Source organism: Meriones unguiculatus, chromosome 15 (genome assembly GCF_030254825.1).
Source record: "Meriones unguiculatus strain TT.TT164.6M chromosome 15, Bangor_MerUng_6.1, whole genome shotgun sequence".
Taxonomy (NCBI): domain Eukaryota; kingdom Metazoa; phylum Chordata; class Mammalia; order Rodentia; family Muridae; genus Meriones; species Meriones unguiculatus.
The window spans coordinates 71,658,614-71,673,615 of record NC_083362.1 but is presented as its reverse complement, the minus strand read 5'-3'; the positions used below and the strand labels follow the sequence as shown (position 1 = coordinate 71,673,615).

The window sequence follows — 15,002 nt, the reverse complement described above, 5'->3', positions numbered from 1 at the left end:
GGTCACCCAGCTTCTCACAATGCTTGCTTGTGCAGCACAAGGAAACTGACGTTAGGAGTGGTGGCCAGGGAATGGCCTGGTGATGCTGCACTCTCCAACAGTCCTGTGACACAGCAGATGCAGACTGAGGGTCCAAAGTTCAGGAGCCTTCCTGAGGTCACCTGCGTCACGGGCGGGCAGTGACGCCAGGAGCTGAGAACAGTCGCTCTCCAGCTGTCTCCCACCAATTCCTCACGGCTCACTGTTGTCAGGCCAGCACTTTTGGGGGACGGGTTCCACTGCCTCCCAGGAATGGGCTGGGGCAGGAATTAGTGCTCCCTGCCCATCCTGTCCAGCAGTCACAGGTGATGACACGCTCACTCTCCTTGAGAGCCTGGCTCTGGTTACATACCGAAGTGTCCGTTCTCCTGTGTCTACAGTAGTGAAGCGCCAGGCCCATCACTCACGTGGTCGCCACTAGATGAACTTGGCTCCACCAGCTTCCTCGCAGGTGTAAGACAAGCCACAGGTGGCTCGTCTTCCCTCTCCTAAGTGGGTGCCTTGGAGTGTGAGGTGCATGTGGTTTGTGTGTCCTGATGGGTTTGAGCTTGCTAATGGGGGAGCCTAGGCTGGCGTAGAGATGGTGAGAGGCTGCAGCCCTCCTTCCCCCCACCCTGCCCCCTTCCCACTCCCTCCCCAGCAATGACCCGTGTGCTCCTGCTGAGGAGGCCCAGGACCATAGAAAGCATGGCACATTCGTCCTAGAGAGGCCCAGGGCCTGCTCTGCCCTGCTCTGGCTGGTGGGTGCACTAGCAGGTCCTCTGACAGTTTGGAAGCTTCTCCATCTGTAAAATGTTTAAACATGGGGTCTGGAGAGGTGGCCCAGCGGTTAAGATCACCTCCTGCAGAGGACCTGAGTTCAGTTCTCAGCATCCATGTTGGGCCTAACTACCTGTCCCTCCAGCTCCACGGGATCTGACACCTCTAGCTTTCTTGAGCATCTGGACTCCCATGGGCACACCTACATACGGTTACACACATACACACACAATCAAAAACAATAACAGAGCCAGGAGTGGCGGCACACGGCTTTACCTCAGCACTCAGGAGACAGAGGCAAGTGGGTCTTTTTGAGTTTGTGGTCAGCCTGGAACATATCGAGTTCCAGGCCAGCCAAGCCTACACAGTGAAACCCTGTCTTAAAAAAAAGTTTAAACAACATCAAGGTTGCATTATAAGCACCCCATAAGTGAGGGTTATGATTCTGGGGGTTTCTTAGGAGGAAGCTGTGGCCTTAATTTTCTGTTTGTTTGTTTTAAGATGTATTTATCTATTATGTATGCAATGTTCTGTCTGCATGTACACCTTCACACCAGAAGAGGGCACCAGATCTCATTACAGATGGTTGTGAGCCACCATGTGGTTGCTGGGAATTGAACTCAGGACCTCTGGAGGAGCAGTCAGTGCTCTTAACCTCTGAGCCATCTCTCCAGCCTGTTTGCTTGTTTTTTTGAGACAGAGTTTCTCTGTATAGCCTTGGCTGTCCTGGACTCGCTTTGTTGAGCAGGCTGGGCTCGAACTCCGCCTGCCTCTGCTTCCCAGAGTGTTGGGATTACAGGTGTGCCACCATGCCCGGCTCTTAATTTTCTTTCCTCAATTTACATTTACCTGTATTACTGTCTGTCTACCCATCTATCTTGAGACGGCCTTGTCTGCCTACCTACTTACATATCCATCTAGTGTCAGGAAGCCCAGGCTGCCCTCTAACTTACCACATGCGGCTGAGGACAATGACCTTCTGATTCTGCTGCCTTCACTAGTACTAGCATGTATTCCCATGGCCAGTTTATGTGGCAAACTCAGGGCGTTATGCATGCTAGGCAGACCCAGCCAGGTTCCACTGTGTAGTCTTTATTTGAGACAGGGTCTGACTCTAAAGCCCTGGCTAGCCTAGAACTTGATATATAGACCAGACTGGCCTTGAACTCACAGAGATTGGCTCTGTCTCTGTCCCCCTCCCAGAGTGCTGGGATTAAAGGAGTACACCACCACGCCCTGATGGGTTCACATTAAATACACTGTTCTGACTTTGGTATTTTGTCACTGACACAACACTTAGTTTATAAATTGTGGTAAAATACACATAACTTTCCAGTGTGTCAACCATCTGAAGGTATACTTCTATCTCATTTAGAGAAGGAAAGACTATGACTACGACACTGAAACAAATGAATATTACCCTATGAGCAACTGTGACTCCTGGTGATGGCAGAGGCAGGGCTAGCAATGAGCTCCTGGACCTAACCTCAACCAAGTCCAGAGGCAGAGAGGCTAGGCGGCAAGTCTGGGGCCCGTCCTCACTGGCTGCTGAGGCTGGCCAGTACTGGCACTCTGGCTGAGCCTGTGAGGTCATGCAAGTGGGATTTGGGTTTCCACAGTGAACTAGGATTAAAGCAGATGACCCTACTGAATGGAGCTGGAATTTATCTGCTGGAACTCAGCTAACTAACTGGTTGGAAGCCTGAATAAAGGGTAATCTTTCCCCGGGAGGAAGTACCTTTGCTAGCCGGCAGACTTTGGACTGCAGTGCTTCCCTGAATCACCTCCGTAGTTTGAATCCATCAAGCCTCTATAGTCACAGGCGCCTACACCTTAAATCCCTCTCTAAATACACACATTACTGTCTGTTGGAAGAGCCTTGACTCATGCGGTAGGAGCCACAGGACTCTGTCTTTGCTTAGCAGCACATGACCCTTCCTGGGTCAGGGAGAGGGAACCCTCAGGCAGGAGCTCCCTCTGGCTGGCTCTTCCCACTAGCATGGGCAGTGAGGATTATAGTCCTGCCCTGAGCACCTGGGAGCCAGCCCTTGGCTTGGTTAGACCTATCCCTCACAAGCCCTCCAAGTCTGGGTTGTTGCTGCAGGAGGAGAGTGTGTTGGCAAGGAGCTGTCATCAGCTTCTGCAGGGGTGATGGAAAGGGCACTGCCTCTGGCCCGTTGGCCCCCAGGATGGTGAGCTAGCTGCCCAGAGTCAGAGCTGGAGCCAAGGAATGGCCCGGATGGATAGACAACAGCCAGGTTAGGGCACAGCAGAGTGGGAAGGCCGAAAGGAAGTCCCAGGGGCACTCCCTGTGACTTTCAGAAAGTCATTTGCTACAGGAAAAACACACGGAAGTTTTGATGTGTGTGTCCACTGGGAAGTACCCCAAAGATAGGCAAGGATTTATTAGGGTATCAGCTTATCAACGGGGCATTGTGTTGGCAGGGTCGAGCAATACAAGATTGTGTCTTCACTTGTGTTTGGAATGCTGCTGAGTCACCCTCGCAGCTGAGCACCCCAGCTGAGGATCCCATGTCCTTCTCCGTACGCAGGAAGGCACGAGAACGGTGCCTAGGGGCTGCTCTGAGCTCTCTGTTCACTAGGTTTGGACTCTTGGTTGCTTCTACACACATTTCATCCTGAGAATAATGAAATAGGGGAGATAGGTAGGTAACAGGAGAGAAGAAAATCCACCGGCTGAAGGCACAAGGCTAGAGCCCACCAACGGTTCACACGTGCGCACAAATACTGGGCTCTCCTGTCCCGCCATCCATGGCCTCCAGTCTAAAGTGTCACTTTTAGCAGGATGTATTAAAACTGTATCTTGAAATGCCACATTATCTGGAGGGGACACATGTAGGAAAAAAATACACAAACTCTCCTCTCATATTTAAAAAGCTGCAGGAGAGAATGAGTCTCTTTTATCTGAAATACTTGGGGCTAGAGGTACATTGGATTTAATTTTCAAACATTCTGGAACGTATGCATGGGTATAATGAACTATCTTGGGGGCAGGATCCAAGCCTTTTTTAAAGGTAGGGTCTCAGCAGGTAGACGAGGCTGACCTTAACTCACAGTCCACCTGCTTCTGCTTCCTGAGTGCTGGGGTCAAGAGTGAGTGTCGCTAATGCCTGGCCGTGCAGGATCCAGTCTCTCTCTCCCTTCCTATGTGTATGTGTGAGGGCCTGCGTATGTGTGTGTGTGTGTGTGTGTGTGCGCGTGTGTGTGTGTGTGTGTGCGTGTGTGTGTGTGTGTGTGTGTGTGTGTGTGTGTGTGCGTGTGTGTGTGTGTGTGTGTGTGTGTGTGTGTGTGTGCGTGTGTGTGTGTGTGTGTGTGTGGGTGTATGTATGTATGGGTGTGTGTGTATATGCTCCACATGTGTGCCTGGCCTCAGAGCCTGGAAGAGGCCGTGAGAGTCCCTGGCGCTGGGGTTACAGGCTGCAGTGCACGGCTTGAGCTGGGCGCTGGCAACTAAAGCCAGGTCCTCTGCTCGAGCAGCGCAGAGTTCCCCGAACGAAGGCGCGTCTTTCACTGAACTTTCTACAAAGCTCCCTGACTGCTTAAAATGTCAGTGACTATGGAGAGGCTGAAGCGATGCAGGTCTAATAGTTTCTCTTGGGCCCTTTAGCCCTAGAAATAGCTCTTCCTTGCCCAACTCCACACCTAACCTAACATTCTTGACAAATAGATACAACTTTTGGAATGTATTGACAAAACTCTGGTTTCTACCCCCCACAGGGCTGAGTCATCGGACAGTATCTGAAGCCTACATGAGAGGTTTCCCTTTCGCCAAAACCACCGCCTGTATGTTTCCACCAACGTACTTAAAAAGGGCCTTGGTTTAGGACTTTCTCTGTTCTGTTACTATAAAAACCACCATCAGACTGCTACCACCTTGGAACACGGCATTTGGGGTGACCTAAGTCTGAGTTTCTGGGCCGTGGCCACTCATATTTGGTTCTAAAATAAACTCTGTTCCCTTTGAGATGACCACTGTGCTTTAGTGTCACAAGCAATACGTTCTCTTAATCACTGAGTCATCTCCACAGTCCCAGGACCACATCTTATTTCAAAAATTCATTTATGCTGTTGGACATGGTGGCACACACCTTTAATCCACCTTTAATCCCAGCACTAGACATAGGCAGAAATAGGCAGCTTTCTGTGAGTTCAAGGTCAGCCTGGTCTTCATAGTGAGTCTTAGACTAGCCAAGGCTACACAGTGATACCCTATCTCAAAAAACTCATTTATGCTTCATGTGCGCATTATATGAACATACATAACATGACCTGAATGTGACTGTATAGTTTGTAAAAACAGGATCTTACCAGGCCTAGCGACACATTCCTATAACCCCAGCACTAGCGAGGCAGGAAGTCTGCTGAGAGCTTGAGGCCAGCCTGGGCTACACTGTGAGATCTGTCTCAAAACAAGGAGCTAAACAAACAACAACAATAACAAAATAAAGAAACAAAATACTGAGTGGAGCTATGTAGTTCAAGCTAGCCTGGAACTCTGTGTGTGTGTGTGTGTGTGTGTGTGTGTGTGTGTGTGTGCAGGGTTTATATGTGTTTGCTCATGAATGCATGCAGGTGCATGCCCACCGGGAGGCCAGAAGATGAGAGTTTTCTTCTCTCTCCCTCTTTAACCCAGACACAGGGCTGCTCACTGAACCTGGAGGTCACAGTTTTGGATGTGCTGGATGGCTAGCAAGCTCCAGCACTCCTGCCTTCTCCTCACCTCGCTGGCACCGGGGTAAAGGCACACAGCCACACTCGCCCTTTACATGGATGCTGGGGATCTGAACTCAGGTCCCTATGGTTGTGCGGTAAATGTTCTTGCCCTCTGAGCGACCTCTCCAGCTCCATGCTCAGCTCTCTTGGTCTTCCAGTCTCTGCCTCCTAAGTTCTGGGTCTGCAGACTCTGTTACTTGCATAGCAGAAATGATCACACTCTGCTTCAAATGGTACTTAAAATTTTTCTTAAAAATGCCAGATATGGTTGGTGAGCACATCTGTGATCCTAGCACTTGGGAGGCTGAAGCATCTGTAGTCCTGATGTCAAAGCCAGCCTGGGCTAAACAGTGAGCTCCAAACCAGCCAGGGTTACACTGTAAGAACCTAAACAGAGGACTGGGAAACAGGCCACCAGGTAAAGTACCTGTTATTCAAGTGTGACTGCACTTTGCATCCCTAGGACCCACATAAATGTGAATGCCAGGGAGTCATGGTGACCCGCCTATAATCAGTCCCTGTACACAGGAGGCGGGGATGGAAATCCCGGAAGTGAGCTGTCAGAGCGCTCCGGGTTAAAACAAGACCCTGCCTCAACGTACAAAGTGGAAACCAGTAAAGGAAACCACCCACAGGGGAAGACACACACACACAAGAACATGCACACACGCATGAGCACAACACCCCCTCGCCTGGTGCTGACACCCCCGAACCCAAACAAACCAAGTTCTCCTTACTAAAAAGTGTTCAAAAGTTTCAATTTTTGGATATCAGACTGGGTGTGGCCAGCCAGGAAGCAGCCAGTGTTCAATCCAAGGAACAATCAAGATCCCTGCAGTTGGGATTGTTAACTGGACAATGCCTTGGCCCAAGTTCATTCTTCTTGCTTACTCTGTCCTTTAAAACACTTTATGTATTGTGTGTGTGTAGGTATGAAAACACGTGGCCCATGCATGGAGGTCAATGGCAGTGTGTAGGGAGTCAGCTCACTCCTACCATGTGGGTTTTGAGGCTCAAACTCAGGTTGTTAGGCTTGGTAGCAGGTGCTTATCATTCACAGGTCCACACTGCTGGTTCTATTTTGTCTTTGAAGTTAGGAACAGGATCTTGCTACGTAGCTCAGGCTGGCCTTGAATTTGCAGGCTGGTGCAATAAATGTATTTTTAAAGTCTGGCCATCAGTGTTTCCCCAGTGACTTAACACGAGGGATTTGAAGGAGCTGGCAGAAAGAAGAAGATGGGGCTGTGAGATGGCTCAGCAGGTGAAGGTGCTTGAGGCTCAAGCTTGGAGACCTGAGCTCAATCCTCTGAAACTACACAATGGCAGACGGTAGGAACCAACTCTGCAAAGCCGTCCCTTGACTTTTTAACGTGTATGGTGGCACGTGTCCCAGCCCCACGTCACACATATGTACAAACTAAACATGATTTTTAAAAAAAGTTTTTCCATGGAAGCGGAAGAGGGAACAGTGAGGTTTGAACTTTATTTCTGGTTTCCCCAAAAGCAATCTAATAGCAGCCTAGGTGCTGGAAGGTACTGGAAAGATGCCTGCATGGCAACTGTGTCCAAATGCCCCAGGAGCTGGGCCAATGGAGCAGCACTGCCGTTCAGTGTCTGCAGGGCTATGGCGGCCCAGACACCCCACTCTTCAGGGATGAGGTACTGTCCCTCCCCTAAAGACGAAGACAAACGCTCCTTTCGAAGGTTATGTAGGAACCGTGCTTTGCCCGCCTCCTACACACCCATCTCACATGCTTTCTGATACACACAGTGGAACACAGTGGCAGCCAACCCTCTGTGCAACCTCTGAGGACGGTGGGGCTCAGCTGTGGCTGTTTGACAGCACAGCTGGCCCCGGGTAGTGGGAGGGGAGTGTGCTGTGAATGCTGCTGTCAGGGTGTGGCCTGTCTTTGTGGTCAGGTAAGAGGGAAGGGTGCTTGGCTGAGATCCACAAAGGGGCTGAGCTGAGGTCAGCCCAGCAAACAAGAGGTTGGGAGTAGGCAAATCTTCCCCAGGGGTCAGTGGGGAGGAGGGGGAGAAGGGGTTCTGTTCATTTCCCTCCTTCTGACCAATTCCTCCTCATATGGAAATCCCACTCTTAGAAAGCGATGAGTTCTGTGACTAACGTGAAGACGAGGGCAACTCCAAGGGGCATCTGTGTCCAGTAGAAGCTTGGAGGGCCAGCTGGGTGTAATGAGGGGGTGTTTCCAGGAGAGCTTTGTGGAGGCGCCTTGCCACTGTGACAATGGCTATTTTGGGGAAAGGGCTGTCTTGAGTGGTGAGCTTCGGAAACAAGCTCAGCATTTACAGGAAGAAAGAGGCCCCAGCACAGGAAGGGCAGATTTGGCATAGCTGAACAGCGGAGATGACCCGTATGGTGTGCGAGCAAGTAGCGAAGTGAGGAGACTGTGGTTACCCCTCTGAGATCTTTAATTTTAGTCCCTGCCCTCACTGTAGGAGACCCAGAACCAAGGAGCGCCTGAGTTTGTGGACAAACTCCAGTTGCATAGCTCTGACAGACGGGTCAGAGAGGCAGAGCCGTGCGCTGCAGACATCAGGGGAAAGGAGCTTCTGCGGACTCTAGATACCACAGAGAGGTGGGGTCCTGCAGACACTGCGGGGGTGGTGCCCGCTGAAGGATGGAAGCAGCTCCCAGTCTGTTGGGAAGTCTGGTCAGGAAAGGCCCATAGGGCCTCCACCTCCAGTGTGATCTGGGAGTGCATGCACACTAGCACACTTTCGCTTTCTTTCAGCGCTGAGACTGAATCCTCCGTCTAGAAGTTGTTCTGCCTGCAGGCCACATGTGGTCAGGAGGACTGGGTGGGCAGGAGATGGAGCAGGCAGGCTCCTCCCTAAGGTTTCCTCAAGTCTGAAGGGGCTGGGGAGACCCTCAGTCGGGCACTTTGCGTTCGTGAGAGACAGTAGCTATCCTCTGAGGACCTGTCTGTGCTCATTTGGGGGTAGAGGAAGGGAAAAACTTCTTCGGCTCTGTTCCAGGTCTGGTTTCTGTCCATGGAATCTACACCTGAGCCATTTACTCATGTCATTTCCAATCTCTCCCCCCTCCACCCCCACTTCTGTAAAAGCAAAGAGCCTGCTGCCACCAGGTCACTGTCCCCAGAACCCTCTCAGCAGCTTTCCTTCCCTTCTTCCCCCTCTCTCTCTCCCTTACTCTACCTCTCCTTTTTTTGTGATGAAGTCTTTTTATGCAGCCCAGGCTGGCTTCAAAGGCCTGATTCACCTGCCGTTGCTTCCGAGTCCTAGGATTTATAGGCGCTCACCCTCAGGTGTGGCTTATGTCCTTAGCGGCAGGGGGAATCTCTGTGGGTTTGAGTGAAACCCAAGCCAGCCAAGGCTACTTAGTGAGACCCTGTCTCACAAACCAAACTAAACCAAAACCAATAGAATGAACATCTTCTTCGGGTCTGACTACGGTGGCTCTCAGGCAGCAGGCCCTGTCCATCCCTGGGCTCTGACACACTGAGGCCCAGTGGGTGTGGGCATATTTTACCATGTTTCAGGCCCCCGAGAAGCCTCTTTAGCTTCTGTTGGGACACAGGAGGCCCCAACTCTAAGATGCTGTATGTTATCATCCAGGTGGTGATGACACACGCCTTTAATCCCAGCGCTGGGAGGCAGAGGCAGGTGGATCTCTATGAGTTCGAGGCCAGCCTGGTCTATAAAGTGAGTTCCGGGACAGCAAGGGCTATACAGAGAAACCCTGCCTCTAAAAAAAAACAGTGTGTCTCCAGCCTCTGGAGGCTGATCCCAACACCCAATGCCTAAGGAGGACACCGGGACTTACAAACGTCCTACCTGGTGGTGTATCTGCTGCTTGGGTCCTGGTTCATATCCCTTGGTCGACTGGGGGCTCCTGTGGAAATCACGGGAGGCTCTTCCTCGTGTCCAGCTGGTAGCTGCTCTCTTGGCTTCTGATCCAAAACTGCTGAGGAGGAGACAGAGCTCAGTACACATCTGCCCTGAGCTTCCAAAGATATTCTTTCCTGGGTTGCACAACCAAGGAAGGTGGGACCTGAGGCTCTTGCATGCTGGCTCCCGGGCTCCTGGTCTGGATCTGGGCATATTAAGTCTGCGACTTAGGACCTTGCGGGCAGGGGTCACAGAATGGGAGTTGTCACCCACTTCCTACCTAGCCTTCAGTCTCCTCTGCCTCTGGGGAAGCCAAGAGTCATGGAACTGTCTCCCTGGGCTCACGGCCACATCTCCACACAAAGCCTGCCCTTGGAATCGCTAAGTCTGGCAGCTTTATATTTATAGATATGGAGCTGGGAAGTTGGGTATCTGCCTGAGGACACCTTCGGGCTGAGTCCTCAGCATGCTCGCAAGCCTGGCAAGTGGTCACGGACACCTGAACATTACGCTGAGCTTCTGTGGGGACCTGGAGACAGGCCCATGTTGTCTCTGGCCCAGTCACTGTCATGGCAGCACTATGACTTCCTGGGTCTAGGCTTGCTGCTGCCTTGATCCAGCTTCCTTCTAGTCTCCACATAGAAAATGCCTCTGTCCCCACCCCTGAGGGGTGACTAGTCAATCTTTTTCTCCTCCCTCCTTCCCCCAACTTTCTTTGTGTAGCCCTGGCTGCCCTGAAATTTGTTCTGTGACCAGGCTGGCCTGCAGAGATGCCCTGCCTCTGCATCCCAGTGCTGGGAGTGCTGGGATTAAAGCCGTGCACCACCTAGTCAACCCTTTTTATCTTTAAATTCTCTCGTCTTCATTCCAAATTAAACATAAAGGAACCTGACCTGCATTTCCCCTCACATTCAGAGCAAGAGGCTTCTATTGACCCAATCAAGAAATCCATTTCTGATATGGAACCTAAAAGGTGTCTAGTCTACCTGGGCCTGACTCCCTTCTCTGAGGGACCACGGCTGGGCTTGTCCATGCTCTCCGATCAGTGTGCTGGAACGGAGACCAGGGAGATAAAGGCTTGGCATTCTAAGTAAGATCTGAGTGGACACACACTCAGGCACTGGCTCTCCATTCACACTTTTCCAAGGCGACTACCAGGGCAGGAAAGACCTCCAGGACCTGGGCTTCCTGGGGTCAGGGTACAGGAACAGAACAGTGACAGCAGCAGAGAGGGGCAACAGTGAGCTCTCTGCAGCTCCCGCTGAGGCTTTTGTTCTGTCCTTCCTCTGGTAGTAGCTCTTGTGTGTGTGTTTGGTTTTTTTTTTTTTTTTTTTTTCGAGACAGGGTTTCTCTGTGTAGCCTTGGCTGGCCTAGATTCACTTTGTAGACCAGGCTGGCCTCGAACTTACAGAGATCCATCTGCTTTTGCCTCCTCGAGTGCTGGGATTACAGGCATGTGCCAACACACCCGGCTCCTGTTGTTTAGTTTTGGTAATTATATGCGTGTGGCTGTGTACCGTGTGCATGCAGGAGCCTTCAGAGGTCACAAGCAGACATTGGAAGACCTGGAACTGGAGTTTACAGGGGTCTGTGAGCCACCACGTGGGTGCTGGGAAGCCACGTCATCTCAGCCAGTCCAGTTTTCTGTTTCTCTTTTGAGACAGGTTTCCCCAGGCCTGGAACACACTATGCAGACCAGGCTAACCTTGACCTCAGAGAGATCTGCCTCTCAAGGGCTGACATTAAAGCTGTGCACCACCACACCAAGCTGGTGGTTTTGTTTTTGTTTTTCCAGACAGGGTTTCTCTGTGTAGCTGAGATCCACTGGCTCTAATGGTTAGTTTGAATTACCAACTTGACACGGGAAGGGAGTCCCAGTGTGGGTCTGTCTGTGGGGATCCTTGGTTAATAGGAAGACTCTGCCACTGTGGGTGGAACCATTCCCTAGACAGGGTATCCTAGATCGTATAAGACCGCAGAAAACAAGCTGAACACTGGCATGTGGGCATGCTGATTGCCCTCTGCTCTTGCATACGGGTGTGAAATGACTGTTCAGTTCCTGCTGCCTTGACTTCCCTGTGGTGATGGTTTGCCATCAGAAATTGTGAGCCAAATAAACCTTTTTTCCCCTTAAGTTGCTTTTGCCAAGTATTTTATTGCAGCAACTGAGGCAGCCCACTTGTCTGGTCACTTCCCCCATCACCTGCTACACTGCGGGCGTGGGCCCCCTCGGTAAAATGGGCCCGTGGACAAAGTCAGGATCTGGAAGGGAAGGGCACCATGGATGCACACTGGCAGCTGCCAGGATACATGGACAGGTGTGTCTCCTGTGGCAAGTCCATTTCAGACAGTGCTGGGTACTTGAACCCAGTACCGGCTCAGCTGTGTGATTTTGTTTGCTTGTTTTTTAAGGTTTCAGGATGTAGCCATAGCTGGACCTGATACTTGTTATGTAGATCTGTCTGGCCTTGAACTTGAACCAAACATCCTACCTCTGCCTCTGAGTACTGGGAATACAAGGGTGTGCCACCACACTGGGCTTAACCCGTGTGAGGCTGACGTTCACGTTGTGACTTGGTGGCTGGGGAAGAGCTTTCCTCAGGCCAATTAGCGTCCAGTGGGAAGAAATGAAACAAGATAGGAAGGGGGCAGGGGGAGCTTGAACCAGTACTCCCTCAGGCCCAGGCTGATGAGAGCTGCAAGACATGGGGCTGGTGGCCAATAGCTTAATTGGCTTTAATGTACTTGGAACCTGGGTGGCTGCAGATGGGCCAGGTTGAAAGCTGGGAGAGGAAAGGTGAAGAATCAGAACACATGCAAACCAAATGCCTCAAGTAAACAGCCAAGGCCTGGCTAGCAGATGACGAGGGAGACAGGGCTGAGGAGACAGGAGTGATAAGGTCTACATGGAAGTGGGAACCAGTGGGGAGCCAGGGCTGAGTAAGCAGGGACAGAGTAAGGGGCTGACACTTGGAATACTGTCCCTGCACTTAGAGCAGGCTAGCAAATCTGTCCCCGTTCTAGGTGGCCTCTGGGGCCAGGGCCGGGTGTGCAGCTGCTACCACACTAGGAAGAGGCCCGTCTGGTAAGTGCCAAGGCAGAGTGCCCCAGTGGGCAACCACTGAATTCTGGGAAGAAACTGGAATTTGCTACGGCTGAGACTGACTCATAATCACTTGTATTCTCCTCCCATCTCCCTCTCTTCTTTCTCTCTCCACCTGCCTCACCTTCCTTGACAGGGTCTGTGTAGATCAGGTTAACTTGGAACTTACAGTCCTGCCTTGGCTGGTCAGGTGTGCTAGGATGATGTTTGTGAGCTACTAGATCCTTGACCTGAAGTCAGCTGTTCTTGAGGGTTAGTAAATACCCACATCGATTGTGGCAACGGTCGCCAGTGCCACCTAGCCACTTCTATGCACAAGAGGTTCACGTACCCCCAACTCCAGCAGCATCCAAGAGATAGGACGCGGTGCCAGGGGTGTGACTCAGTGGTAAAGCACATGATTGCCATGTATGAGGACTGCAAAACAAGGAGCATCCAAAGAGAGCCTCATCCTTCGATCAGCATAACCACACACATCTCTGGATGGCCGGGCTAATCGCTCATGGTGTAGGGCTTACAACTGCAAATGCAGGCCAAATAGCCAATGACCAATGGCAAACCTCTGAGTGCCCCCGAGTCCCTGGGTTCGGTGACTAGCTGGTTCCACAGAAACTGGGCATGGGAGCTTTTGACTCCAACCACCCATGAGCCGATGTTTCTCTTCCTGAGAGCTGATTTGTTACTCTATGACTTTTCCTCTTTGAATGGAGATTAGAGTCTTATCTGGCCTGCTCACAATCCTTTCAATTTCCTTTTGAAAATTAAAAAAGAAATACTCTGTATATTTCTGGTTCAAAATGCCTTTTTTCCCCCCTTCCTGGCATCTAAAAAATACTTTCATGCCCCACCAGTTTCTGTTTAACTCCACTGACTGGATGCTTCAAAGCACATTTTGACCTCAGGGCTGTTTGTGTGCCCAGCTGCACATTCTAACACATGGCTGAACCCACAGCATGAAACTCTGCGGTACTGAAACTTGTCATAGGTCTGTATTGGGATGGTTTGGGTAAGGTTGGGCATGTCCCCCGAAGGTTCATTTGGCCGTGTGGAGGTGATGGGACCTGTAGAGGTGGGGTCTAGGGGAAGGAGGTGTCACCTCCTAGTGGAGGATGCTGATGTAGTTGCTGTGGGAATCTCATCAGTTCCCTCAAAAATGAATTGCCACAAAATCAAAAGAGCAACCCTGGCTCTCCCTGCCGCCTGCTCGTCTTGCCATACACTCTGGATCTCTTGCCTGTACGTGGTGCCATTGACCATGCTACGGCTATGGCACAACCAAGGAGGCCCTCACAAGACACTGAAGCAATGGGACCATTAGGCCTTAGGTTTCCGGTTGGTGGAGGGGCTTGTGCACTGTGTTTTCAGATGCTGAGTTCAGTGCCCTGAGATCTGGTAGCTGCCCGGCATTGTTATGAATGTTGAACAATCTCCTGTACCCACGTGATGTAATTATCCCCAATTATCCCTGATTGGCTAATAAAGATGCCGAAGCCTGTGACTGGGCAGAAGAGAGGCAGGTGGAGTTTAGGTTCTGGGCTTGGGGTCGAGAGACCACAAGGATGGAAGGAGAGCAGCAGATGTAGCAGGAGGAGAGGAAACCCGAGAGAAAGGAGTTGCCAGGATGGAGGGTGAGCACGTGGCCATAAGGACAGACTGATGGAACAGAAGCAGCCCAGACAGGATGACCTATTGGCAGTAACTTGGGATGTGAAGCTGGGAGATAAAACAAAATAGCTTAGAGGGTTAGTTTCTGCCCAGTTCCTGTGTATTAGGCATATTGAAACCCAACAAGCTCTGTGTCCTTATTTTATATATTAGCATGTTCAGGAGCAACCACTTCCATAATAATCACATGAATCAGAGCAAATATTAATAATCATTTTACAGCTTCCAGCCTCTTAAACCGTGAACTAGAGAGCCTACTTTGAAATAAAGTACCCAGCATCTCCACGAGCTGGGGAGATAGTAAATTGCTTGTTCTGAAAACATGGGGACTGAGTGTGGTCTCCAGCGTGCACATAAAAACCAGGGCATGTCAGTATGCAGCATGTGCCTGCAATCCCAGTACCAGAGAGGTAGAAACAGAGTGATCTCTGAGGCTTGCTGGCCAGCCAGTCGAGCTGAATCAGTGGGCTCCAAGATCAGTGAGAGACCCTGCCTAAAAAAAAAAAACACAAAAACAAAAACAAAAAAAACCAAACACACACACACACACACACACACACACACACACACACACAAAACCCAAGAAGATGGAGAGTGATAGAGAAAGAAAGACTGACCCCAGGCTCACACATAAAACACTCAGCCACAGGCATTTTGTTAGAGCCATGGAAAGTAGACTAAGTCAGACAGCAGAGATTGCTACTCCAAAGTCTCATATGAAACCTAGTTCCAGGAGCTGCTAGATGTGAGTGGGAAACACATTGCTGCAATGAGTCCTGGAAGACAGCCCAACACCAGATCTGGCATGTGACTGGACTGCTGTGATGCAGGA

At 50.9% G+C, this 15,002-nt stretch overlaps 1 protein-coding gene across 3 annotated transcripts in view; it reads right to left on the bottom strand.

Moving 5' to 3' along the window:
• The window catches only part of Armc9 (armadillo repeat containing 9), a 128,622-nt gene that overhangs the window by 4,673 nt on the left and 108,947 nt on the right, over positions 1-15,002 (bottom strand). For 2 of the 3 annotated variants that reach the window (XM_060368775.1, XM_060368773.1), the window contains exon 23: positions 9,349-9,478. In XM_060368775.1, the coding sequence (XP_060224758.1) occupies positions 9,349-9,478 (130 nt within the window). The remainder of the gene's footprint in view (positions 1-9,348; positions 9,479-15,002) is intronic. The other variant, XM_021649741.2, reaches the window with a different exon arrangement.